At 56.5% G+C, this 24,434-nt stretch overlaps 1 protein-coding gene across 6 annotated transcripts in view; it reads left to right on the top strand.

Annotated features, from left to right (window-relative positions):
* LOC140386457 (obscurin-like protein 1) overlaps positions 1-24,434 on the top strand; it is a 329,104-nt gene that overhangs the window by 183,042 nt on the left and 121,628 nt on the right. For 4 of the 6 annotated variants that reach the window (XM_072468832.1, XM_072468847.1, XM_072468841.1 and 1 more), the window contains 2 exons: positions 6,360-6,635; positions 8,945-9,220. In XM_072468832.1, coding sequence (XP_072324933.1) covers positions 6,360-6,635; positions 8,945-9,220 — 552 coding nt within the window. The remainder of the gene's footprint in view (positions 1-6,359; positions 6,636-8,944; positions 9,221-24,434) is intronic. The other 2 variants (XM_072468865.1, XM_072468856.1) reach the window with 1 other exon arrangement.

The following is a 24,434-nucleotide window of genomic DNA, read 5'->3' as shown; positions in this document are numbered from 1 at the left end:
CAGTAATCAGTGGAGTTCCACAGGGCTCAGTGCTGGGGCCGCAGCTCTTTACAATATATATGAACGATTTGGAGGAAGGAACAGTGTGTACTGTGGCTAAATTTGTGGAGAACACAAAATTGGAAGTGAAGGCAGGTTGTACGAAGGGTAGAAATAGTTTTCAGAGAGATTTTTTTTTTTTTAAATTTAGAGTGCCCCATTCATTTCTTCCAATTAAGGGGCAATTTTAGCGTGACCAATTCACCTACCCGCACATCTTTTGGGTTGTGGGAGCGAAACCCATGCAGACACGGGGAGAATGTGCAAACCCCACACGGACAGTGACCCAGAGCCGGGATCGAACCTGGGACCTCGGCGCCGTGAGGCAGCAGTGCTAACCCACTGCGCCACCGTGCTGCCCTTTTTCAGAGAGATATTGACAGGCTAAGTGAGTGGGCAGTGAATCGATGTGAGGTTTGTGTGGGATTGTTCATTTTGGAAGAAAGAATGAGAAGGCGGGTTATTATTTAAATAGGGAGAGACTGCAGAAAGCCGGAGCACAAAGGGACTTGGGGGTATTTATTCATGAAACCCAGAAAGCTCCATACAGGTGCAGAAGGTGTGGAGGCCGGGTCCTTGAACACTATTTCTGTTCCTATTTCTTAGGTCTAGAACTCCGCGTTTGAATCCCTCCAATCAGGGTTCGGCCGCTGCCACAGCACCAGAGACAAAGGGAAACTCGTCCTCCTCGAGCTGTCTGCAGCCTGTGACACGTTGACCACACCATCCTCCTCCGACACCCTCTCCCCTGTCCTCCAGCTGGGTGGGGCTGCTCCCCCCCTACTTCCATTCTTATCCAATCCCAGCCAGAGAATCACCAAGCATGGTTTCTCTTCTTGCTCCCGCACCGTTTCCTCTGGTGTCCCCCGAAGGATCTATCCTTGTCCCCCCTCCTGTTTCTCAGCTACACACTGCCCCCCGGTGGCATCATCTGGAAACACGGCGTTAGGTTTCACAATTACACTGAGAACACCCAGCTCTACCCCACCCCCACCTCGTTCCACTCCTCTCGTTACATTCATTTGTCCGACTGTTTAACCAGCGTCTAGACCTGGATGAGCTGAAATTCTCTCCATTTAAGTATTCGGAAGTTAAAAACCCCCAGATTTGGTCCCCCACACCCAATCCATTCTCTATTCATTAACCTCATCCCTCTCCCAATAACTGCCTGAGTTTTAACCTAACCATTCCCATTACTGAAGTGCATTTGTCCCTTACCCTCTGCGTAAACAAGACAACAATTACCATCTTTATAACGTTGCCTATTTCCAACTCTGCCCCAGCTGCCTGTGACTAAAACCCTTATCCTTCCATTCATCATCTCTAAATCTCTATTATTCCAATGTACTCTTTCCCGACCTCCTATATTCCACGCTGTTAACTTGGCCTCATCCTAACTCTATGTGCTAAGTTGCACCAAGTCCCATTTACCCATCACCCCTGTGTGCACGGATCTCTACTGTCTGCCAGTCCGATAACCCCTCGCTACCGGAGGCGGTTTGCAGTTTTAGGGTGACACGGTGGCACAGTGGTTAGCACTGCTGCCTCACAGCGCAAGGGACCCGGTTCGATTCCGGAGTTTGTACTGTCATGTGAGAGTACCTTTAAGAACTCGGTGTTTGTCAAATAGTTATAGTGGATGTACCTTTAAGAAATGGGTGTTTATCAAATAGCTGCAGTGATGTCAGAGTGTGGGTGGAGCTGGGCTGGCTGTCTTTCACTTTCGTTTTTGAGCAGGCAGCTACAGTGTGTTTTAGCTTCGTTTTCAGAGCTGGATAGCTGCGGGCAAAGCAAGCAGCTGTACAATGATCTCTCTCGACAAGCTGCAGACTGTCTTCAGCTCATGTGAGGATTTCAAAGTAATACCGGTTTCTGTAGAGAATTTTAACCTGCTGTCTTTCTGTAAAAAGGGTCTTTTGGTCTTATGGATGTTGTTAGGAGAGTTATGAAGGGTTATGAAGGGTTACTTATAGAGTATTGTATCTGTGGGGATTATTGTTGTTGATAGTTGTTAAGATGTTCACTGTGGGTTTATAAAGTGTCAACTGGATTCATAAATAAACATTGTTTTGTTTTAAAAGTACTTTAGCTCTCTGTTGCATCACACCTGTAGAGTGGGCCGTGTGCTCCCCATACCACAATCTATTAAAAGTTGTGGGTCAGGTGAACTCCATGATACACTTTGGGGTTCTCTAAACCCTGGCCCATAACAGTACGTTCACAGAATCACACAGTGCAGAAGAGACCCTTTGGCCCACCGGCTCTGCACAAACAGATGAAAAGCACCTGACCAAGAGGGAGTGTGGTCCCGTGGAGGAGGTTAGCCATAAGTGGGAGGAGTCGGGTGGGGTGTTGGGGGCCAGAGTATGGCGTGGAGCTCTGCGGAGGGTGAATGTGTCCTCGCCGCGTGCAGGACTAGGCCTTGTCCAATTTAAGGTGGTGCACAGGGCCCACATGACGGTGTCCAGGATGAGTCGGTTCTTTCCAGGGGTGGAGGATGGGTGCGGGCGATATGCGGGAGGGCCATCTAATCATGTCCACATATTCTGGGCGTGTCCGAGGTTGAGGGGGTTTTGGGAGGGATTTGCAGACGTAATGTCAGAGTTTGAGGGAGAGGTTGCCCCGAGTTGGGAGGTGGCGATATTTGGAGTGTCGAAGGATCCGGGAATCCAGATGGGGAAAGCGGCCGACGTGTTGGCCTTCGCCTCCCTGAAAGCCCGGAGATGGATTTTGTTGGGCTGGTGGGACTCGGAGCCGCCGATGGCAGGGGTGTGGGTGAGCGATTAGGCAGAGTTCCTGCATTTGGAAAAGATCAAGTTCGCTGTTCAGGGTGGGGGTGGGGGGAGGGTTCACCTCGAGGTGGAAGCCGTTCATTGACTTCGTTAAGGAGTATTGAACCGTCAGGGAGGGGGGGGGGGGGGTGGAAAATTGGAGAGGGGGGGCGTGTGTTGGGGTGGCAGCGGGATGAGTGAGGAGGTGTTTATTGGGGGTCTGTAGGGAGGGAGGAGTTTGTTTCCATTACAGGAATGAATCTCCATTGTTCCTATAATGTGGCGACCAGAATTGCACACAATTCTCCAGCTGTGGCCTCACCAAAGTTCTATACAACTCCATCATGACCTCCCTGCTTTTGTAATCTGTGCCTCAATTGATAATGGCAAGTGTCCCATGTGCCTTTTTCACCACCCGATTAACCCGCCCTTCTGGCTTCAGAGATCTATGGACAAACACGCCAAGGTCCCTTTGTTCCTCGGAACCTCACAGTGTCAGACCTTTCATTGTATACTTCCTTGTTAAATTACTCTTTCCAAAGTGTGTCACCTCACACTTTTCAGGGTTAAACCCCATTTGGAGTATTGTGAGCAGTTTTGGGCCCCGTATCTAAGGAAGGACGTGCTGGCCTTGGAAATGGTCCAGAGGAGGTTCACAAGAATGATCCCTGGAATGAAGAACTTGTCGTATGTGGAATGGTTGAGGACTCTGGGTCTGTACTCAGAGAACATAGAACATAGAAAAGTACAGTACGAAGTCTTACAACACCAGGTTAAAGTCCAACAGGTTTGTTTCGATGTCACTAGCTTTCGGAGCGCTGCTCCTTCCTCAGGTGAATAGAAAAATACAGCACAGAACAGGCCCTTCGGCCCACGATGTTGTGCCGAACCTTTGTCCCAGATTAATCATAGATTATCATAGAATTTGCAGTGCAGGAGGCCATTCGGCCCATTGAGTCTGCACCGGCTCTTGGAAAGAGCACCCCACCCAAGATCAACACCTCCACCCTATCCCCATAACCCAGTAATCCCACCCAACACTAAGGGCAATTTTGGACACTAAGGGCAATTTATCATGGCCAATCCACCTAACCTGCACATCTTTGGACTGTGGGAGGAAACCGGAGCACCCGGAGGAAACCCACGCACACACGGGGAGGATGTGCAGACTCCGCACAGATAGTGACCCAAGCCGGAATCGAACCTGGGACCCTGGAGCTGTGAAGCAATTGTGCTATCCACAATGCTACCGTGCTGCCCTTAAGAACAAATTAATCTACACTATATCATTCTACCGTAATCCATGTACCTATCCAATAGCTGCTTGAAGGTCCCTAATGTTTCTGACTCAACTACTTCCACAGGCAGTGCATTCCATGCCCCCACTACTCTCTGGGTAAAGAACCTACCTCTGACATCCCCCCTATATCTTCCACCATTCACCTTAAATTTATGTCCCCTTGTAATGGTGTGTTCCACCCGGGGAAAAAGTCTCTGACTGTCTACTCTATCTATTCCCCTGATCATCTTATAAACCTCTATCAAGTCGCCCCTCATCCTTCTCCGTTCTAATGAGAAAAGGCCTAGCACCCTCAACCTTTCCTCGTAAGACCTACCAGGCAACATCCTGGTAAATCTCCTTTGCACCTTTTCCAAAGCTTCCACATCCTTCCTAAAATGAGGCGACCAGAACTGTACACAGTACTCCAAATGTGGCCTTACCAAGGTTTTGTGCAGCTGCATCATCACCTCACGGCTTCAATCCCTCTGTTAATGAACGCAAGCACACCAGAGGCCTTCTTCACAGCTCCATCCACAACTTGGGACTCTTTGTGTCATCCGCAAACTTACTGATCCTACCCCCCCCCCCCCCCCCCCCCCACATAGTCATCTATGTTGTTTATATAAATGACAATCGGGGGCCCAGCACAGATTCCTGTGATACACCAATGACCACTGACTTCCAGACACTAAAGCAGCCGTCTGTCATCACCCTCTGTCTCCTACAGCTAAGCCAATTATGAATCCAGTTTATCAAATCACCCTGTATCCCCATGTGCATTTGCCTTCTTTGCAAGTCTTCCATGTGGGGCCTTGTCAAAGGCTTTGCTGAAATCCATGTAAACTACATCAACTGCACTACCCTCATCTACACACCTGGTCACATGCTCAAAAAATGCAATCAAATTTGTTAGGCATGGCCTCCCTCCGACAAAGTCATGTTGACTATTCCTGATCAAACCTTGTCGCTCCAAGTGGAGATAGATTCTCTCCTTCAGACTCTTCCCCAGTAGTTTCCCTACCACTGACGGGAGACTCACTCGTCTGTAGTTCCCTGGCTTATCTCTGTAGTCTTTCTTAAATAGTAAGACCACAGTAGCTATTCTCCAGTCCTCTGGCACCAACCCCGTGGCCAGAGAGAAACAAAACATTTGGATCAGAGGCCATTCAATCTCCTCCCCCACTTCCCACATCAGCACTTTCTCCCGGTGTGTGCGTGAGTTTCCTCCGGGTGCTCCGGTTTCCTCACACAGACCAAAGATGTGCAGGCTGTGTGGGTTTATGAGTATGGGGCGGGGGAATGGGCCTGGGTAGGGTGTCCTTTCGGACGGTCGGTGCAGACTCGATGTGCCGAATGACGTCATTCTGGATTTTAAAATTCCCATCTCTGTTCTCCTGTTTACATTACCTCGCTCCCTCTCTATTTCTGTTATCTTGTCGAGACCCACAACCCTCTGGGATCCTGGCGCTCCTCTAATTCCGGCCTCTTGACCATTCCTGTTGACCGTTGGCTCACAATTGATGGCCACCCATTGGTTGCCTCAGCCCGAGGTTCCAAAATCCCTCCCTAGACCTTCCCATCTCTCCACCTCTTCCTCCATTCTCCAATGGGCTGTTTCACTCTCTTATGAATTCTAGATAATTTGATATAAAACTTTCAGCTGCCTGTTCTCCTGTGGTTCAACGTCAATTTTTGCTTTTCTGATTGTTCTCCTTCGAAAAAGTCTTCATAGAATCATAGAATTTACAGTGCAGAAGGAGACCATTCGGCCCATCGAGTCTGCACCGGCCCTCGGAAAGAGCACCCCCACTCTAGCCCACGCCTCCACCCTATCCCTGTAACCCCACCTAAACCTTTTTTGGACTCTAAGGGCAATTTAGCACGGCCAATCCACCTAACCTGCACGTCTTTGGACTGTGGGAGGAAACTGGAGCACCCGGAGGAAACCCACGCAGACACAGGGAGAACGTGCAGACTCCGCACAGACAGTGACCCAGCGGGGAATCGAACCTGGGACCCTGGCGCTGTGAAGCCACAGTGCTATCCACTTGTGCTACCGTGCACCCGGAGGAAACCCACGCAGACACGGGGACAACGTGCAGACTCCACACAGACAGTGAGCCAAACCGGGACCCTGGAGCTGTGAAGCAACTGTGCAACCATGCTGCCCTCTTGGAAGGGTGACACTGCGTTGAAGGTTGTATACAAATGCAAGTTGTTGTTGATGAGTTGCCATTAAACCACCAACTCCCTGGTTCTCCCTGCAGAGCCGCCAGTTAAGATTATGCGCCTGGCTGACGGACCGGCAGAGCACCAGTACTTGACCTCCGAGGATGTTGTGCTCGAGTGTGAACTCTCTCGCCCGGACGCTGCTTCCAAATGGTACAAGGACGGGGAAAAGCTGGAGGGAAACGAGAGGATGTCCATCGGGAAGGAGGGAACGTTGCGGTCACTGCGGATACTGGACGCTCGGACCACAGACTCGGGGGAGTACCTCTGTGATGTCCAGGATGACAGTGTTGTATTCAGAGTCTGTGTGGAAGGTAAGGTGTCTCGGGTCAGCCCCCTCACTGAGACTCTCCCTGGACAGTAACTCCAGGGTCAGTGCCTGTCACTGATAGGACAGGAGGAACTCTCTGATGTTCCTGACTGGCTGGCGCACTCTCCAATCTTGCAAACCACTGTCCCATCTCCAACTTCCCTTTCCTCTCCAAAATCCTTGACCATGTCGTCACTTCCCAAATCTGTGTTCAGATTTCACAGGAGTAATCCTCCAGTCAGATTCCTGTCCCTCTCGCAGCACGGACACAGTGACGGCTGCCACCCTGCGTGGCTGTGACAAAGGGAAACTTTTCCTCCTCGTCGTCCTCGAGCTGTCTGCAGCCTGTGACACGTTGACCACACCATCCTCCTCCGACACCCTCTCCCCTGTCCTCCAGCTGGGTGGGGCTGCTCTCCCCTGCTTCCATTCTTATCCAATCCCAGCCAGTGAATCGCCATCGATGGTTTCCCTTCCTGCTCCTTCACCGTTATCTCTGGTGGCCTCCAAGAAAACGCAGTGTTAGTTTCCACTTGGTCACTGAGGACACTCACCTCGACCTCACCCCCACCTCTCTCAGCCTTCCTGAGATTCGGAACACTCTTGAAAACCCATCCTTTCGATCCAGCTTCTGAGACTGTCCTGGGTCTCCATCTGTGGGTCAGTGTCAGATTTTAGATCATAGAACTTACCGTGCAGAAGGAGGCCATTCGGCCCATCGAGTCTGCACCGACCCACTTAAGCCCTCACTTCCACCCTATCCCTGTAACCCAATAACCCCACCTAACCTTTTTGGTCACTAAGGGCAATTTAGCATGGCCAATCCACCTAACCTGCACGTCTTTAGACTGTGGGAGGAAACCGGAGCACCCGGAGGAAACCCACGCACACACGGGGAGAACGTGCAGTCTCCGCACAGACAGTGACCCAAGCGGGGAATCGAACCTGGGACCCTGGTGCTGTGAAGCCACAGTGCTAGCCACGTGTGCTACCGTGCTGCCCACAAAGACAATCATAAGACAATAAGATATACGAGCAGGATATCATGGCTGATACTTTTCTCATCCCCATTCTCCTGCGTTCTCCGCATAACCCCTGATTCCCTTATTAATCAAGAACCTATTTGTCTCTGTCTTAAAGACACTCAGTGAATTGGCCTCCACAACCTTCTGCGGCAAAGAGTTCCACAGATTCACCACCCTCTGGCTGAAGAAATTCCTCCTCATCTCTGTTTTAAAGGATTGTCCCTTTAGTCTGAGATGGTGTCCTCTGCTTCTAGTTTTTCCTACAAGGGGAAACATCCTCTCCACGTCCACTCTATCCAGGCCTCGCAGTATCCTGTAAGTTTCAATAAGATCCCCCCTCATCCTTCTAAACTCCCAACGAGTACAGACCCAGAGTCCTCAACCGTTCCTCATACGACAAGTTCTTCATTCCAGGGATCATTCTTGTGAACCACCTCTGGACCCTTTCCAAGGCCAGCACATCCTTCCTTAGATACGGGGCCCAAAACTGCTCACAACACTCCAAATGGGGTCTTACCAGAGCCTTATAGAGCCTCAGAAGTACATCCCTGCTCTTGTATTCTAGCCCTCTTCACATGAATGCGAACATTGCATTTGCCTTCGGAACTGCTGACTGAACCTGCACGTTAATCTTAAGTACTGCGGTGTGTTTTAGTGTATACGGTGCTTGATGCACTGTCAATTATGACAGGACGAGAGATGTCTGGCCTCCTACAGCTGCGAGCTCAGCCGCGTGTACAGAATCTGGAGCTTCTGGGATTGGGTTTGTTGCAGATCCGATGTATGCTCCAAAGCAAGCTAGCCAATGTGCAAAGCCCTTTATGGCGTTGTCTGCTTGAGGATGCAGCTGCAAGCGATCCGGCTTGATGCGGAGGTCCATCTTTGTAAAATCTCTTGTGTAATAAATTGATGCACTATCAATTACGACGAGACGAGAGTAGAGAGTAATCGAGGCTTTATTACGCAGAGATGTGTAGCCTCCCGCAGCTGCTCCGAAATGGCTGCAGCTCGGAGAGCACACACATTTATACTCCGCCTACTGGGCGGAGCCAGCAGGCAGGAATCTACCCCTGTACCTGTAGTATAGGGGATTACCGTAATACCCTTGTATGCAGTGCAGTATATACAATATAATACAACAGTGGGGACTACCACAGTGCTATACAGATTCAGGTTGATGTTGTTGTTGAGCTGTGGCTGTGGTGCTGGAGTTATCTAATATCCTGCGTGACCACCGCACCAGATTCCGATCATTCCTGGTCGACTAACTCTGCCGTTTCTATTGCAGATTCCCCAGTGACGATTGTTGGAAGCTCCCAGATCTCAGAAGACCGCAGCTTCACAGAGTCTGAGACCATCGCCATGAGTTGCCAGCTCTCTCGCTCTGATGTGCAGGTTCGATGGTACAGGGACGGTGCCGAGCTCCTGCCCAACGACAAGATCAGGATCGAGTCGCGGGGTCTGACGCGGGAGCTGATGATCTTCGACTCGGAGCCGGGGGATTCTGGCCAATACGTTTGTGACGCAGGCGCCGACAAACTGATCTTTAAAGTGACCGTCACAGGTATCAGCAAATGTGACGCAGCAACAGCCAGACACAAACATCTCACCCTCCACCCCACACCATCAAACCACCTTACCCGAGCCTCGGGGGGCTGTGGAAAAGTCACGCGGAAGTGTCAGCTTGCTGTTTCACCATTGGGCGTGGCGGCGTTCGCTGTTCTGATTATTCCCTAATTTGGTGTTCAAAGGCAATGTCTCTCGCACTCTCTGGCCCAGAGCCCACACTGCAATGTCTCCCCTCCTGTCTGGCCCAGAGCGCCCACTGCAATGTCTCCCCTCTCCACTGGCCCAGAGCCCACGCTGCAGTGTCTCCTCTCTGCACTGGCTCAGAGCCCACACTGCAATGTCTCACCTCCTTTCTGGCCCAGAGCCCACGCTGCAGTGTCTCCTCTCTGCACTGGCTCAGAGCCCACACTGCAATGTCTCCCCTCCTGTCTGGCCCAGAGCGCACACTGCAATGTCTCCCCTCTCCACTGGCCCAGAGCCCACGCTGCAGTGTCTCCTCTCTGCACTGGCTCAGAGCCCACACTGCAATGTCTCCCCTCTCCACTGGCCCAGAGCCCACACTGCAATGTCTCACCTCCTTTCTGGCCCAGAGCCCACACTGCAATGTCTCCCCTCCTGTCTGGCCCAGAGCGCACACTGCAATGTCTCCCCTCTCCACTGGCCCAGAGCCCACGCTGCAGTGTCTCCTCTCTGCACTGGCTCAGAGCCCACCCTGCAATGTCTCCTCTCTGCACTGGCTCAGAGCCCACACTGCAATGTCTCCCCTCCTCTCTGGCCCAGAGCCCACACTGCAATGTCTCCCCTCCTCTCAGGCCCAGAGCCCACACTGCAATGTCGCCCCTCCTCTCTGGCTCAGAGCCCACACTGCAATGTCTCCCCTCCTCTCTGGCCCAGAGCCCACACTGCAATGTCTCTCCTCCTCTCTGGCTCAGAGCCCACACTGCAATGTCTCCCCTCCTCTCTGGCCCAGAGCCCACACTGCAATGTCTCCCCTCCTCTCTGGCTCAGAGCCCACACTGCAATGTCTCCCCTCTCCACTGGCCCAGAGCCCACACTGCAATGTCTCCCGTCCTCTCTGGCTCAGAGCCCACACTGAAATGCCTCCCCTCCTCTCTGGCTCAGAGCCCACACTGCAATGTCTCCCCTCCTCTCTGGCTCAGAGCCCACACTGCAATGTCTCCCGTCCTCTCTGGCTCAGAGCCCACACTGCAATGTCTCCCCTCCTCTCTGGCTCAGAGCCCACACTGCAATGCCTCCCCTCCTTTCTGGCCCAGAGCCCACACTGCAATGCCTCCCCTCCTTTCTGGCCCAGAGCCCACACTGCAATGCCTCCCCTCCTTTCTGGCCCAGAGCCCACACTGCAATGTCTCTCCTCCTCTCTGGCCCAGAGCCCACACTGCAATGCCTCCCCTCCTTTCTGGCCCAGAGCCCACACTGCAATGCCTCCCCTCCTTTCTGGCCCAGAGCCCACACTGAAATGCCTCCCCTCCTCTCTGGCTCAGAGCCCACACTGCAATGTCTCCCCTCCTCTCTGGCTCAGAGCCCACACTACAATGTCTCCCCTCCTTTCTGGCCCAGAGCCAACACTGCAATGTCTCCCCTCCTTTCTGGCCCAGAGCCCACACTGCAATGCCTCCCCTCCTTTCTGGCCCAGAGCCCACACTGCAATGTCTCCCCTCCTCTCTGGCTCAGAGCCCACACTGCAATGTCTCCCCTCCTTTCTGGCCCAGAGCCAACACTGCAATGTCTCCCCTCCTTTCTGGCCCAGAGCCCACACTGCAATGTCTCCCCTCCTTTCTGGCCCAGAGCCCACACTGCAATGTCTCCCCTCCTCTCTGGCTCAGAGCCCACACTGCAATGTCTCCCCTCCTTTCTGGCCCAGAGCCAACACTGCAATGTCTCCCCTCTGTCCTGGCCCAGAGCCCACACTGCATTGTCTCCCCTCTGCACTGGCACAGAGCCCACATTGCAATGTCTCCCCTCTGCACTGGTTCAGAGCCCACACTGCAATGTCTCTTGCACTCTCTGGCCTAGAGCCCACACTGCAGTGTCTCCCCTCCTCTCTGGCCCAGAGCCCACACTGCAATGTCTCTCCTCCTCTCTGCCCAGAGCTCACACTGCAATGTCTCCCGTCCTCTCTGGCTCAGAGCCAACACTGCAATGTCTCTCCTCCTCTCTGGTACAGAGCCCACACTGCAATATCTCTCCTCCTCTCTGCCCAGAGCCCGCACTGCAATGTCTCTCCTCCTCTCTGGCCCAGAGCCCACACTGCAATATCTCTCCTCCTCTCTGGCTCAGAGCCCACACTGCAATGTCTCCCCTCTCCACTGGCCCAGAGCCCACACTGCAATGTCTCTCCTCCTCTCTGGCTCAGAGCCCACACTGCAATGACTCTCCTCCTCTCTGCCCAGAGCCCACACTGCAATGTCTCCCTTCTGCACCGACCCAGAGCCCACACTGCAATGTCTCCTCTCCTTTCTGGCCCAGAGCCCACACTGCAATGTCTCCCTTCTGCACTGACCCAGAGCCCACACTGCAATGTCTCCCCTCCTCTCTGGCCCAGAGCCCACACTGCAATGTTTCTCGCACTCTCTGGCCCAGACCCACACTGCAATGTCTACCCTCCTCTCTGGCCCAGACCCACACTGCAATGTCTACCCTCCTCTCTGCCCAGAGCCCACACTGCAATGCCTCCCCTCCTTTCTGGCCCAGAGCCCACACTGCAATGTCTCTCCTCCTCTCTGGCCCAGAGCCCACACTGCAATGCCTCCCCTCCTTTCTGGCCCAGAGCCCACACTGCAATGTCTCTCCTCCTCTCTGCCCAGAGCCCACACTGCAATGTCTCTCCTCCTCTCTGGACCAGAGCCCACACTGCAATGCCTCCCCTCCTTTCTGGCCCAGAGCCCACACTGCAATGTCTCTCCTCCTCTCTGGCCCAGAGCCCACACTGCAATGCCTCCCCTCCTTTCTGGCCCAGAGCCCACACTGCAATGTCTCTCCTCCTCTCTGCCCAGAGCCCACACTGCAATGTCTCTCCTCCTCTCTGGCCCAGAGCCCACACTGCAATGCCTCCCCTCCTTTCTGGCCCAGAGCCCACACTGCAATGCCTCCCCTCCTTTCTGGCCCAGAGCCCACACTGCAATGTCTCTCCTCCTCTCTGCCCAGAGCCCACACTGCAATGTCTCTCCTCCTCTCTGGCCCAGAGTCCACACTGCAATGCCTCCCCTCCTTTCTGGCCCAGAGCCCACACTGCAATGCCTCCCCTCCTTTCTGGCCCAGAGCCCACACTGCAATGTCTCCCCTCCTCTCTGGCCCAGAGCCCACACTGCAATGCCTCCCCTCCTTTCTGGCCCAGAGCCCACACTGCAATGCCTCCCCTCCTTTCTGGCCCAGAGCCCACGCTGCAATGCCTCCCCTCCTTTCTGGCCCAGAGCCCACACTGCAATGTCTCCCCTCCTCTCTGGCTCAGAGCCCACACTGCAATGTCTCCCCTCCTCTCTGGCCCAGAGCCAACACTGCAATGTCTCCCCTCCTTTCTGGCCCAGAGCCCACACTGCAATGCCTCCCCTCCTTTCTGGCCCAGAGCCCACACTGCAATGTCTCCCCTCCTCTCTGGCTCAGAGCCCACACTGCAATGTCTCCCCTCCTTTCTGGCCCAGAGCCAACACTGCAATGTCTCCCCTCCTTTCTGGCCCAGAGCCCACACTGCAATGTCTCCCCTCCTTTCTGGCCCAGAGCCCACACTGCAATGTCTCCCCTCCTCTCTGGCTCAGAGCCCACACTGCAATGTCTCCCCTCCTTTCTGGCCCAGAGCCAACACTGCAATGTCTCCCCTCTGTCCTGGCCCAGAGCCCACACTGCATTGTCTCCCCTCTGCACTGGCACAGAGCCCACATTGCAATGTCTCCCCTCTGCACTGGTTCAGAGCCCACACTGCAATGTCTCTTGCACTCTCTGGCCTCGAGCCCACACTGCAGTGTCTCCCCTCCTCTCTGGCCCAGAGCCCACACTGCAATGTCTCTCCTCCTCTCTGCCCAGAGCTCACACTGCAATGTCTCCCGTCCTCTTTGGCTCAGAGCCAACACTGCAATGTCTCTCCTCCTCTCTGGCACAGAGCCCACACTGCAATATCTCTCCTCCTCTCTGCCCAGAGCCCGCACTGCAATGTCTCTCCTCCTCTCTGGCCCAGAGCCCACACTGCAATATCTCTCCTCCTCTCTGGCTCAGAGCCCACACTGCAATGTCTCCCCTCTCCACTGGCCCAGAGCCCACACTGCAATGTCTCTCCTCCTCTCTGGCTCAGAGCCCACACTGCAATGACTCTCCTCCTCTCTGCCCAGAGCCCACACTGCAATGTCTCCCTTCTGCACTGACCCAGAGCCCACACTGCAATGTCTCCCCTCCTTTCTGGCCCAGAGCCCACACTGCAATGTCTCCCTTCTGCACTGACCCAGAGCCCACACTGCAATGTCTCCCCTCCTCTCTGGCTCAGAGCCCACACTGCAATGTCTCCCGTCCTCTCTGGCTCAGAGCCCACACTGAAATGCCTCCCCTCCTCTCTGGCTCAGAGCCCACACTGCAATGTCTCCCCTCCTCTCTGGCTCAGAGCCCACACTGCAATGTCTCCCGTCCTCTCTGGCTCAGAGCCCACACTGCAATGTCTCCCCTCCTCTCTGGCTCAGAGCCCACACTGCAATGCCTCCCCTCCTTTCTGGCCCAGAGCCCACACTGCAATGCCTCCCCTCCTTTCTGGCCCAGAGCCCACACTGCAATGCCTCCCCTCCTTTCTGGCCCAGAGCCCACACTGCAATGTCTCTCCTCCTCTCTGGCCCAGAGCCCACACTGCAATGCCTCCCCTCCTTTCTGGCCCAGAGCCCACACTGCAATGCCTCCCCTCCTTTCTGGCCCAGAGCCCACACTGAAATGCCTCCCCTCCTCTCTGGCTCAGAGCCCACACTGCAATGTCTCCCCTCCTCTCTGGCTCAGAGCCCACACTACAATGTCTCCCCTCCTTTCTGGCCCAGAGCCAACACTGCAATGTCTCCCCTCCTTTCTGGCCCAGAGCCCACACTGCAATGCCTCCCCTCCTTTCTGGCCCAGAGCCCACACTGCAATGTCTCCCCTCCTCTCTGGCTCAGAGCCCACACTGCAATGTCTCCCCTCCTTTCTGGCCCAGAGCCAACACTGCAATGTCTCCCCTCCTTTCTGGCCCAGAGCCCACACTGCAATGTCTCCCCTCCTTTCTGGCCCAGAGCCCACACTGCAATGTCTCCCCTCCTCTCTGGCTCAGAGCCCACACTGCAATGTCTCCCCTCCTTTCTGGCCCAGAGCCAACACTGCAATGTCTCCCCTCTGTCCTGGCCCAGAGCCCACACTGCATTGTCTCCCCTCTGCACTGGCACAGAGCCCACATTGCAATGTCTCCCCTCTGCACTGGTTCAGAGCCCACACTGCAATGTCTCTTGCACTCTCTGGCCTAGAGCCCACACTGCAGTGTCTCCCCTCCTCTCTGGCCCAGAGCCCACACTGCAATGTCTCTCCTCCTCTCTGCCCAGAGCTCACACTGCAATGTCTCCCGTCCTCTCTGGCTCAGAGCCAACACTGCAATGTCTCTCCTCCTCTCTGGCACAGAGCCCACACTGCAATATCTCTCCTCCTCTCTGCCCAGAGCCCGCACTGCAATGTCTCTCCTCCTCTCTGGCCCAGAGCCCACACTGCAATATCTCTCCTCCTCTCTGGCTCAGAGCCCACACTGCAATGTCTCCCCTCTCCACTGGCCCAGAGCCCACACTGCAATGTCTCTCCTCCTCTCTGGCTCAGAGCCCACACTGCAATGACTCTCCTCCTCTCTGCCCAGAGCCCACACTGCAATGTCTCCCTTCTGCACCGACCCAGAGCCCACACTGCAATGTCTCCTCTCCTTTCTGGCCCAGAGCCCACACTGCAATGTCTCCCTTCTGCACTGACCCAGAGCCCACACTGCAATGTCTCCCCTCCTCTCTGGCCCAGAGCCCACACTGCAAAGTTTCTCGCACTCTCTGGCCCAGACCCACACTGCAATGTCTACCCTCCTCTCTGGCCCAGACCCACACTGCAATGTCTACCCTCCTCTCTGCCCAGAGCCCACACTGCAATGCCTCCCCTCCTTTCTGGCCCAGAGCCCACACTGCAATGTCTCTCCTCCTCTCTGGCCCAGAGCCCACACTGCAATGCCTCCCCTCCTTTCTGGCCCAGAGCCCACACTGCAATGTCTCTCCTCCTCTCTGCCCAGAGCCCACACTGCAATGTCTCTCCTCCTCTCTGGCCCAGAGCCCACACTGCAATGCCTCCCCTCCTTTCTGGCCCAGAGCCCACACTGCAATGTCTCTCCTCCTCTCTGGCCCAGAGCCCACACTGCAATGCCTCCCCTCCTTTCTGGCCCAGAGCCCACACTGCAATGTCTCTCCTCCTCTCTGCCCAGAGCCCACACTGCAATGTCTCTCCTCCTCTCTGGCCCAGAGCCCACACTGCAATGCCTCCCCTCCTTTCTGACCCAGAGCCCACACTGCAATGCCTCCCCTCCTTTCTGGCCCAGAGCCCACACTGCAATGTCTCTCCTCCTCTCTGCCCAGAGCCCACACTGCAATGTCTCTCCTCCTCTCTGGCCCAGAGTCCACACTGCAATGCCTCCCCTCCTTTCTGGCCCAGAGCCCACACTGCAATGCCTCCCCTCCTTTCTGGCCCAGAGCCCACACTGCAATGTCTCCCCTCCTCTCTGGCCCAGAGCCCACACTGCAATGCCTCCCCTCCTTTCTGGCCCAGAGCCCACACTGCAATGCCTCCCCTCCTTTCTGGCCCAGAGCCCACGCTGCAATGCCTCCCCTCCTTTCTGGCCCAGAGCCCACACTGCAATGTCTCCCCTCCTCTCTGGCTCAGAGCCCACACTGCAATGTCTCCCCTCCTTTCTGGCCCAGAGCCAACACTGCAATGTCTCCCCTCCTTTCTGGCCCAGAGCCCACACTGCAATGCCTCCCCTCCTTTCTGGCCCAGAGCCCACACTGCAATGTCTCCCCTCCTCTCTGGCTCAGAGCCCACACTGCAATGTCTCCCCTCCTTTCTGGCCCAGAGCCAACACTGCAATGTCTCCCCTCCTTTCTGGCCCAGAGCCCACACTGCAATGTCTCCCCTCCTTTCTGGCCCAGAGCCCACACTGCAATGTCTCCCCTCCTCTCTGGCTCAGAGCCCACACTGCAATGTCTCCCCTCCTTTCTGGCCCAGAGCCAACACTGCAATGTCTCCCCTCTGTCCTGGCCCAGAGCCCACACTGCATTGTCTCCCCTCTGCACTGGCACAGAGCCCACATTGCAATGTCTCCCCTCTGCACTGGTTCAGAGCCCACACTGCAATGTCTCTTGCACTCTCTGGCCTCGAGCCCACACTGCAGTGTCTCCCCTCCTCTCTGGCCCAGAGCCCACACTGCAATGTCTCTCCTCCTCTCTGCCCAGAGCTCACACTGCAATGTCTCCCGTCCTCTTTGGCTCAGAGCCAACACTGCAATGTCTCTCCTCCTCTCTGGCACAGAGCCCACACTGCAATATCTCTCCTCCTCTCTGCCCAGAGCCCGCACTGCAATGTCTCTCCTCCTCTCTGGCCCAGAGCCCACACTGCAATATCTCTCCTCCTCTCTGGCTCAGAGCCCACACTGCAATGTCTCCCCTCTCCACTGGCCCAGAGCCCACACTGCAATGTCTCTCCTCCTCTCTGGCTCAGAGCCCACACTGCAATGACTCTCCTCCTCTCTGCCCAGAGCCCACACTGCAATGTCTCCCTTCTGCACTGACCCAGAGCCCACACTGCAATGTCTCCCCTCCTTTCTGGCCCAGAGCCCACACTGCAATGTCTCCCTTCTGCACTGACCCAGAGCCCACACTGCAATGTCTCCCCTCCTCTCTGGCTCAGAGCCCACACTGCAATGTCTCCCCTCGCCACTGGCCCATAGCCCACATTGCAATGTCTCACCTCCTTTCTGGCCCAGAGCCCACACTGCAATGTCTCTCCTCCTCTCTGGCTCAGAGCCAACACTGCAATGTCTCCCCTCCTCTCTGGCCCACAGCCCACACTGCAATGTCTCCCCTTCTCTCTGGCCCAGAGCCCACACTGCAATGTCTCCCCTCCTCTCTGGCCCACAGCCCACACTGCAATGTCTCCCCTTCTCTCTGGCCCAGAGCCAACACTGCGATGTCTCTCCTCCTCTCTGGCTCAGAGCCCACACTGCAATGTCTCACCTCGCAACTGGCCCAGAGCCCACACTGCAATGTCTGCCCTCCTCTCTGGCCCAGAGCCCACACAGCAATGTCTCCCCTCTTCTCTGGCTCAGAGCCCACACTGCAATGTCTCCCCTCCTCTCAGGCCCAGAGCCCACACTGCAATGTCTCCCATCGGCACTGGCCCAGAGCCCACACTGCAATGTCTACCCTCCTCTCTGGCCCAGAGCCCACACTGCAGTGTCACCCCTCCTCTCTGGCTCAGAGCCCACACTGCAATGTCTCCCCTCTACACTGGCCCAGAGCCCACACTGCAATGTCTCCCCTCCTTTCTGGCCCAGAGCCCACACTGAAATGACTCTCCTCCTCTCTGCCCAGAGCCCACACTGCAATGTCTCCCGTCCTCTCTGGCTCAGAGCCCACACTGCAATGTCTCTCGCACTCTCTGGCCCAGAGCCCACACTGCAATGTCTCCCTTCTGCATGGCCCAGAGCCCACACTGCAATGTCTGCCCTCCTCTCTGGCTCAGAGCCCACACTGCAATGTCTCCCCTCGCCACTGGCCCATAGCCCACATTGCAATGTCTCACCTCCTTTCTGGCCCAGAGCCCACACTGCAATGTCTCTCCTCCTCTCTGGCTCAGAGCCAACACTGCAATGTCTCCCCTCCTCTCTGGCCCAGAGCCCACACTGCAATGTCTCCCCTCCTCCCTGGCCCAGAGCCCACACTGCATTGTCTCCCCTCCTCTCTGGCCCAGAGCCCACACTTCAATGTCTCCCATCTGCACTGGCCCAGAGCCAACACTGCAATGTCTCTCCTCCTCTCTGGCTCAGAGCCCACACTGCAATGTCTCACCTCGCAACTGGCCCAGAGCCCACACTGCAATGTCTCCCCTCCTCTCTGGCCCACAGCCCACACAGCAATGTCTCCCCTCTTCTCTGGCTCAGAGCCCACACTGCAATGTCTCCCATCTGCACTGGCCCAGAGCCCACACTGCAATGTCTCCCCTCCTCTCTGGCTCAGAGCCCACACTGCAATGTCTCCCCTCGCCACTGGCCCAGAGCCCACATTGCAATGTCTCACCTCCTTTCTGGCCCACAGCCCACACTGCAATGTCTCTCCTCCTCTCTGGCTCAGAGCCAACACTGCAATGTCTCCCCTCCTCTCTGGCCCAGAGCCCACACTGCAATGTCTCCCCTCCTCTCTGGCCCAGAGACCACACTGCATTGTCTCCCCTCCTCTCTGGCCCAGAGCCCACACTGCAATGTCTCCCATCTGCACTGGCCCAGAGCCAACTCTGCAATGTCTCTCCTCCTCTCCGGCTCAGAGCCCACACTGCAATGTCTCCCATCTGCACTGGCCCAGAGCCAACTCTGCAGTGTCTCCCCTCCTCTCTGGCCCAGAGCCCACACTGCAATGTCTCCCATCTGCACTGGCCCAGAGCCCACACTGCAATGTCTACCCTCCTCTCTGGCCCAGAGCCCACACTGCAATGTCTCTCGCACTCTCTGGCCCAGAGCCCACACAGCAATGTCTCCCCTTTTCTCTGGCTCAGAGCCCACACTGCAATGTCTCCCCTCCTCTCTGGCCCAGAGCCCACACTGCAATGTCTCTCGCACTCTCTGGCACAGAGCCCACAATGCAATGTCTACCCTCCTCTCTGGCCCAGAGCCCACACTGCAATGTCTCCCCTCCTCTATGGCTCAGAGCCCACACTGCAATGTCTCCCCTCCTCTCTGGCCCAGAGCCCACATTGCAATGTCTCCCCTCCTCTCTGGCCCAGAGCCCACACAACAATGTCTCTCGCATTCTCTGGCCCTGAGCCCAAACTGCAATGTCTCCCCTCCTCTCTGGCCCAGAGCCCACACTGCAATGTCTCCCCTCCTCTATGGCTCAGAGCCCACACTGCAATGTCTCCCCTCCTCTCTGGCCCAGAGCCCACATTGCAATGTCTCCCCTCCTCTCTGGCCCAGAGCCCACACAGCAATGTATACCCTCTGCACTGGCCCAGAGCCCACACTGCAATGTCTCTCGCATTCTCTGGCCCAGAGCCCACACTGAAATGTCTCCCCTCCTCTCTGGCCCAGAGCCCACACTGCAATGTCTCTCGCATTCTCTGGCCCTGAGCCCACACTGCAATGTCTCCCCTCCTCTCTGGCCCAGAGCCCACACTGCAATGTCTCCCCTCCTCTATGGCTCAGAGCCCACACTGCAATGTCTCCCCTCCTCTCTGGCCCAGAGCCCACATTGCAATGTCTCCCCTCCTCTCTGGCCCAGAGCCCACACAGCAATGTATACCCTCTGAACTGGCTCAGAGCCCACCCTGCAATGTCTCCTCTCTTGTCTGGCTCAGAGCCAACACTGCAATGTCTCCCCTCCTCTATGGCTCAGAGCCCACACTGCAATGTCTCCCATCTGCACTGGCCCAGAGCCCACACTGCAATGTCTACCCTCCTCTCTGGCCCAGAGCCCACACTGCAGTGTCACCCCTCCTCTCTGGCCCAGAGCCCACACAGCAATGTCTCTCGCATTCTCTGGCCCTGAGCCCAAACTGCAATGTCTCCCCTCCTCTCTGGCCCAGAGCCCACACTGCAATGTCTCCCCTCCTCTATGGCTCAGAGCCCACACTGCAATGTCTCCCCTCCTCTCTGGCCCAGAGCCCACATTGCAATGTCTCCCCTCCTCTCTGGCCCAGAGCCCACACAGCAATGTATACCCTCTGCACTGGCCCAGAGCCCATACTGCAATGTCTCTCGCATTCTCTGGCCCAGAGCCCACACTGAAATGTCTCCCCTCCTCTCTGGCCCAGAGCCCACACTGCAATGTCTCTCGCATTCTCTGGCCCTGAGCCCACACTGCAATGTCTCCCCTCCTCTCTGGCCCAGAGCCCACACTGCAATGTCTCCCCTCCTCTATGGCTCAGAGCCCACACTGCAATGTCTCCCCTCCTCTCTGGCCCAGAGCCCACATTGCAATGTCTCCCCTCCTCTCTGGCCCAGAGCCCACACAGCAATGTATACCCTCTGCACTGGCTCAGAGCCCACCCTGCAATGTCTCCTCTCTTGTCTGGCTCAGAGCCAACACTGCAATGTCTCCCCTCCTCTATGGCTCAGAGCCCACAATGCAATGTCTCCCATCTGCACTGGCCCAGAGCCCACACTGCAATGTCTACCCTCCTCTCTGGCCCAGAGCCCACACTGCAGTGTCACCCCTCCTCTCTGGCTCAGAGCCCACACTGCAATGTCTCCCCTCTACACTGGCCCAGAGCCCACACTGCAATGCCTCCCCTCTGCACTGGCTCAGAGCCCACACTGCAATGTCTCCCCTCCTCTATGGCTCAGAGCCCACACTGCAATGTCTCCCCTCCTCTCTGGCCCAGAGCCCACATTGCAATGTCTCCCCTCCTCTCTGGCCCAGAGCCCACACTGCAATGTCTCCCCTCTGCACTGGCCCAGAGCCCACATTGCAATGTCTCCACTCTCTGGCTCAGAACGCACACTGCAATGTCTCCCCTCCTCTCTGGCTCAGAGCCCACACTGCAATGTCTCCCCTCTGCACTGGCCCAGAGCCCACACTGCAATATCTCCCCTGTGCACTGGCCCAGAGCCCACACTGCAATGTCTCCCCTCCTCTCTGGCTCCGAGCACACACTGCAATGTCTCCCCTCCTCTCTGGCTCAGAGCCCACACTGCAATGTCTCTTGCACTCTCTGGCCCAGAGCCCACATTGCAATGTCTCCCCTCCTCTCTGCCCAGAGCCTACACTGCAATGTCTCTTGCACTCTCTGGCCCAGAGCCCACATTGCAATGTCTCCTCTCGTCTCTGGCTCAGAGCCCACACTGCACTGTCTCCCCTCCTCTCTGGCCCAGAGCCCACACTGCAATGTCTCCACTCCTCTCGGCCCAGAGCCCACACTGCAATGTCTCTCGCACTCTCTGGCCCAAAGCCCACACTGCAATGTCTCCCCTCCTCTCTGGCTCAGAGCCCACACTGCAATGTCTCCACTCCTCTCGGCCCAGAGCCCACACTGCAATGTCTCTCGCACTCTCTGGCCCAAAGCCCACACTGCAATGTCTCCCCTCCTCTCTGGCTCAGAGCCCACACTGCAATGTCTCACCTCGCAACTGGCCCTGAGCCCACACTGCAATGTCTCCCCTCCTCTCTGGCTCAGAGCCCACACTGCAATGTCTCCCCTCTGCACTGGCCCAGAGCCCACACTGCAATGTCTCCCCTCTGCACTGGCCCAGAGCCCACATTGCAATGTCTCCACTCTCTGGCTCAGAACGCACACTGCAATGTCTCCCCTCCTCTCTGGCTCAGAGCCCACACTGCAATGTCTCCCCTCTGCACTGGCACAGAGCCCACACTGCAATATCTCCCCTGTGCACTGGCCCAGAGCCCACACTGCAATGTCTCCCCTCCTCTCTGGCTCCGAGCACACACTGCAATGTCTCCCCTCCTCTCTGGCTCAGAGCCCACACTGCAATGTCTCTTGCACTCTCTGGCCCAGAGCCCACATTGCAATGTCTCCCCTCCTCTCTGCCCAGAGCCTACACTGCAATGTCTCTTGCACTCTCTGGCCCAGAGCCCACATTGCAATGTCTCCTCTCGTCTCTGGCTCAGAGCCCACACTGCACTGTCTCCCCTCCTCTCTGGCCCAGAGCCCACACTGCAATGTCTCCACTCCTCTCGGCCCAGAGCCCACACTGCAATGTCTCTCGCACTCTCTGGCCCAAAGCCCACACTGCAATGTCTCCCCTCCTCTCTGGCTCAGAGCCCACACTGCAATGTCTCCACTCCTCTCGGCCCAGAGCCCACACTGCAATGTCTCTCGCACTCTCTGGCCCAAAGCCCACACTGCAATGTCTCCCCTCCTCTCTGGCTCAGAGCCCACACTGCAATGTCTCACCTCGCAACTGGCCCTGAGCCCACACTGCAATGTCTCCCCTCCTCTCTGGCCCAGAACCCACACAGCAATGTCTCCCCTCTTCTCTGGCTCAGAGCCCACACTGCAATGTCTCCCATCTGCACTGGCCCAGAGCCCACACTGCAATGTCTCCCCTCCTCTCTGGCTCAGAGCCCACACTGCAATGTCTCACCTCGCCACTGGCCCAGAGCCCACATTGCAATGTCTCACCTCCTTTCTGGCCCACAGCCCACACTGCAATGTCTCCCCTCCTCTCTGGCTCAGAGCCAACACTGCAATGTCTCCCCTCCTCTCTGGCCCAGAGCCCACACTGCAATGTCTCCCCTCCTCTCTGGCCCAGAGCCCACACTGCATTGTCTCCCCTCCTCTCTGGCCCAGAGCCCACACTGCAATGTCTCCCATCTGCACTGGGCCAGAGCCAACTCTGCAATGTCTCTCCTCCTCTCTGGCTCAGAGCCCACACTGCAATGTCTCCCCTCCTCTCTGGCCCAGAGCCCACACTGCAATGTCTCCCCTCCTCTCTGGCTCAGAGCCCACACTGCAATGTCTCACCTCGCAACTGGCCCAGAGCCCACACTGCAATGTCTGCCCTCCTCTCTGGCCCAGAGCCCACACAGCAATGTCTCCCCTCTTCTCTGGCTCAGAGCCCACACTGCAATGTCTCCCCTCCTCTCAGGCCCAGAGCCCACACTGCAATGTCTCCCATCGGCACTGGCCCAGAGCCCACACTGCAATGTCTACCCTCCTCTCTGGCCCAGAGCCCACACTGCAGTGTCACCCCTCCTCTCTGGCTCAGAGCCCACACTGCAATGTCTCCCCTCTACACTGGCCCAGAGCCCACACTGCAATGTCTCCCCTCCTTTCTGGCCCAGAGCCCACACTGAAATGACTCTCCTCCTCTCTGCCCAGAGCCCACACTGCAATGTCTCCCGTCCTCTCTGGCTCAGAGCCCACACTGCAATGTCTCTCGCACTCTCTGGCCCAGAGCCCACACTGCAATGTCTCCCTTCTGCATGGCCCAGAGCCCACACTGCAATGTCTGCCCTCCTCTCTGGCTCAGAGCCCACACTGCAATGTCTCCCCTCGCCACTGGCCCATAGCCCACATTGCAATGTCTCACCTCCTTTCTGGCCCAGAGCCCACACTGCAATGTCTCTCCTCCTCTCTGGCTCAGAGCCAACACTGCAATGTCTCCCCTCCTCTCTGGCCCAGAGCCCACACTGCAATGTCTCCCCTCCTCTCTGGCCCAGAGCCCACACTGCATTGTCTCCCCTCCTCTCTGGCCCAGAGCCCACACTTCAATGTCTCCCATCTGCACTGGCCCAGAGCCAACACTGCAATGTCTCTCCTCCTCTCTGGCTCAGAGCCCACACTGCAATGTCTCACCTCGCAACTGGCCCAGAGCCCACACTGCAATGTCTCCCCTCCTCTCTGGCCCAGAGCCCACACAGCAATGTCTCCCCTCTTCTCTGGCTCAGAGCCCACACTGCAATGTCTCCCATCTGCACTGGCCCAGAGCCCACACTGCAATGTCTCCCCTCCTCTCTGGCTCAGAGCCCACACTGCAATGTCTCCCCTCGCCACTGGCCCAGAGCCCACATTGCAATGTCTCACCTCCTTTCTGGCCCACAGCCCACACTGCAATGTCTCTCCTCCTCTCTGGCTCAGAGCCAACACTGCAATGTCTCCCCTCCTCTCTGGCCCAGAGCCCACACTGCAATGTCTCCCCTCCTCTCTGGCCCAGAGACCACACTGCATTGTCTCCCCTCCTCTCTGGCCCAGAGCCCACACTGCAATGTCTCCCATCTGCACTGGCCCAGAGCCAACTCTGCAATGTCTCTCCTCCTCTCTGGCTCAGAGCCCACACTGCAATGTCTCCCATCTGCACTGGCCCAGAGCCAACTCTGCAGTGTCTCCCCTCCTCTCTGGCCCAGAGCCCACACTGCAATGTCTCCCATCTGCACTGGCCCAGAGCCCACACTGCAATGTCTACCCTCCTCTCTGGCCCAGAGCCCACACTGCAATGTCTCTCGCACTCT

Source organism: Scyliorhinus torazame, chromosome 2 (genome assembly GCF_047496885.1).
Source record: "Scyliorhinus torazame isolate Kashiwa2021f chromosome 2, sScyTor2.1, whole genome shotgun sequence".
Lineage (NCBI taxonomy): Eukaryota > Metazoa > Chordata > Chondrichthyes > Carcharhiniformes > Scyliorhinidae > Scyliorhinus > Scyliorhinus torazame.
The sequence above is the reverse complement of the archived record's forward strand: the minus strand, read 5'-3'. Positions and strand labels throughout refer to the sequence as shown.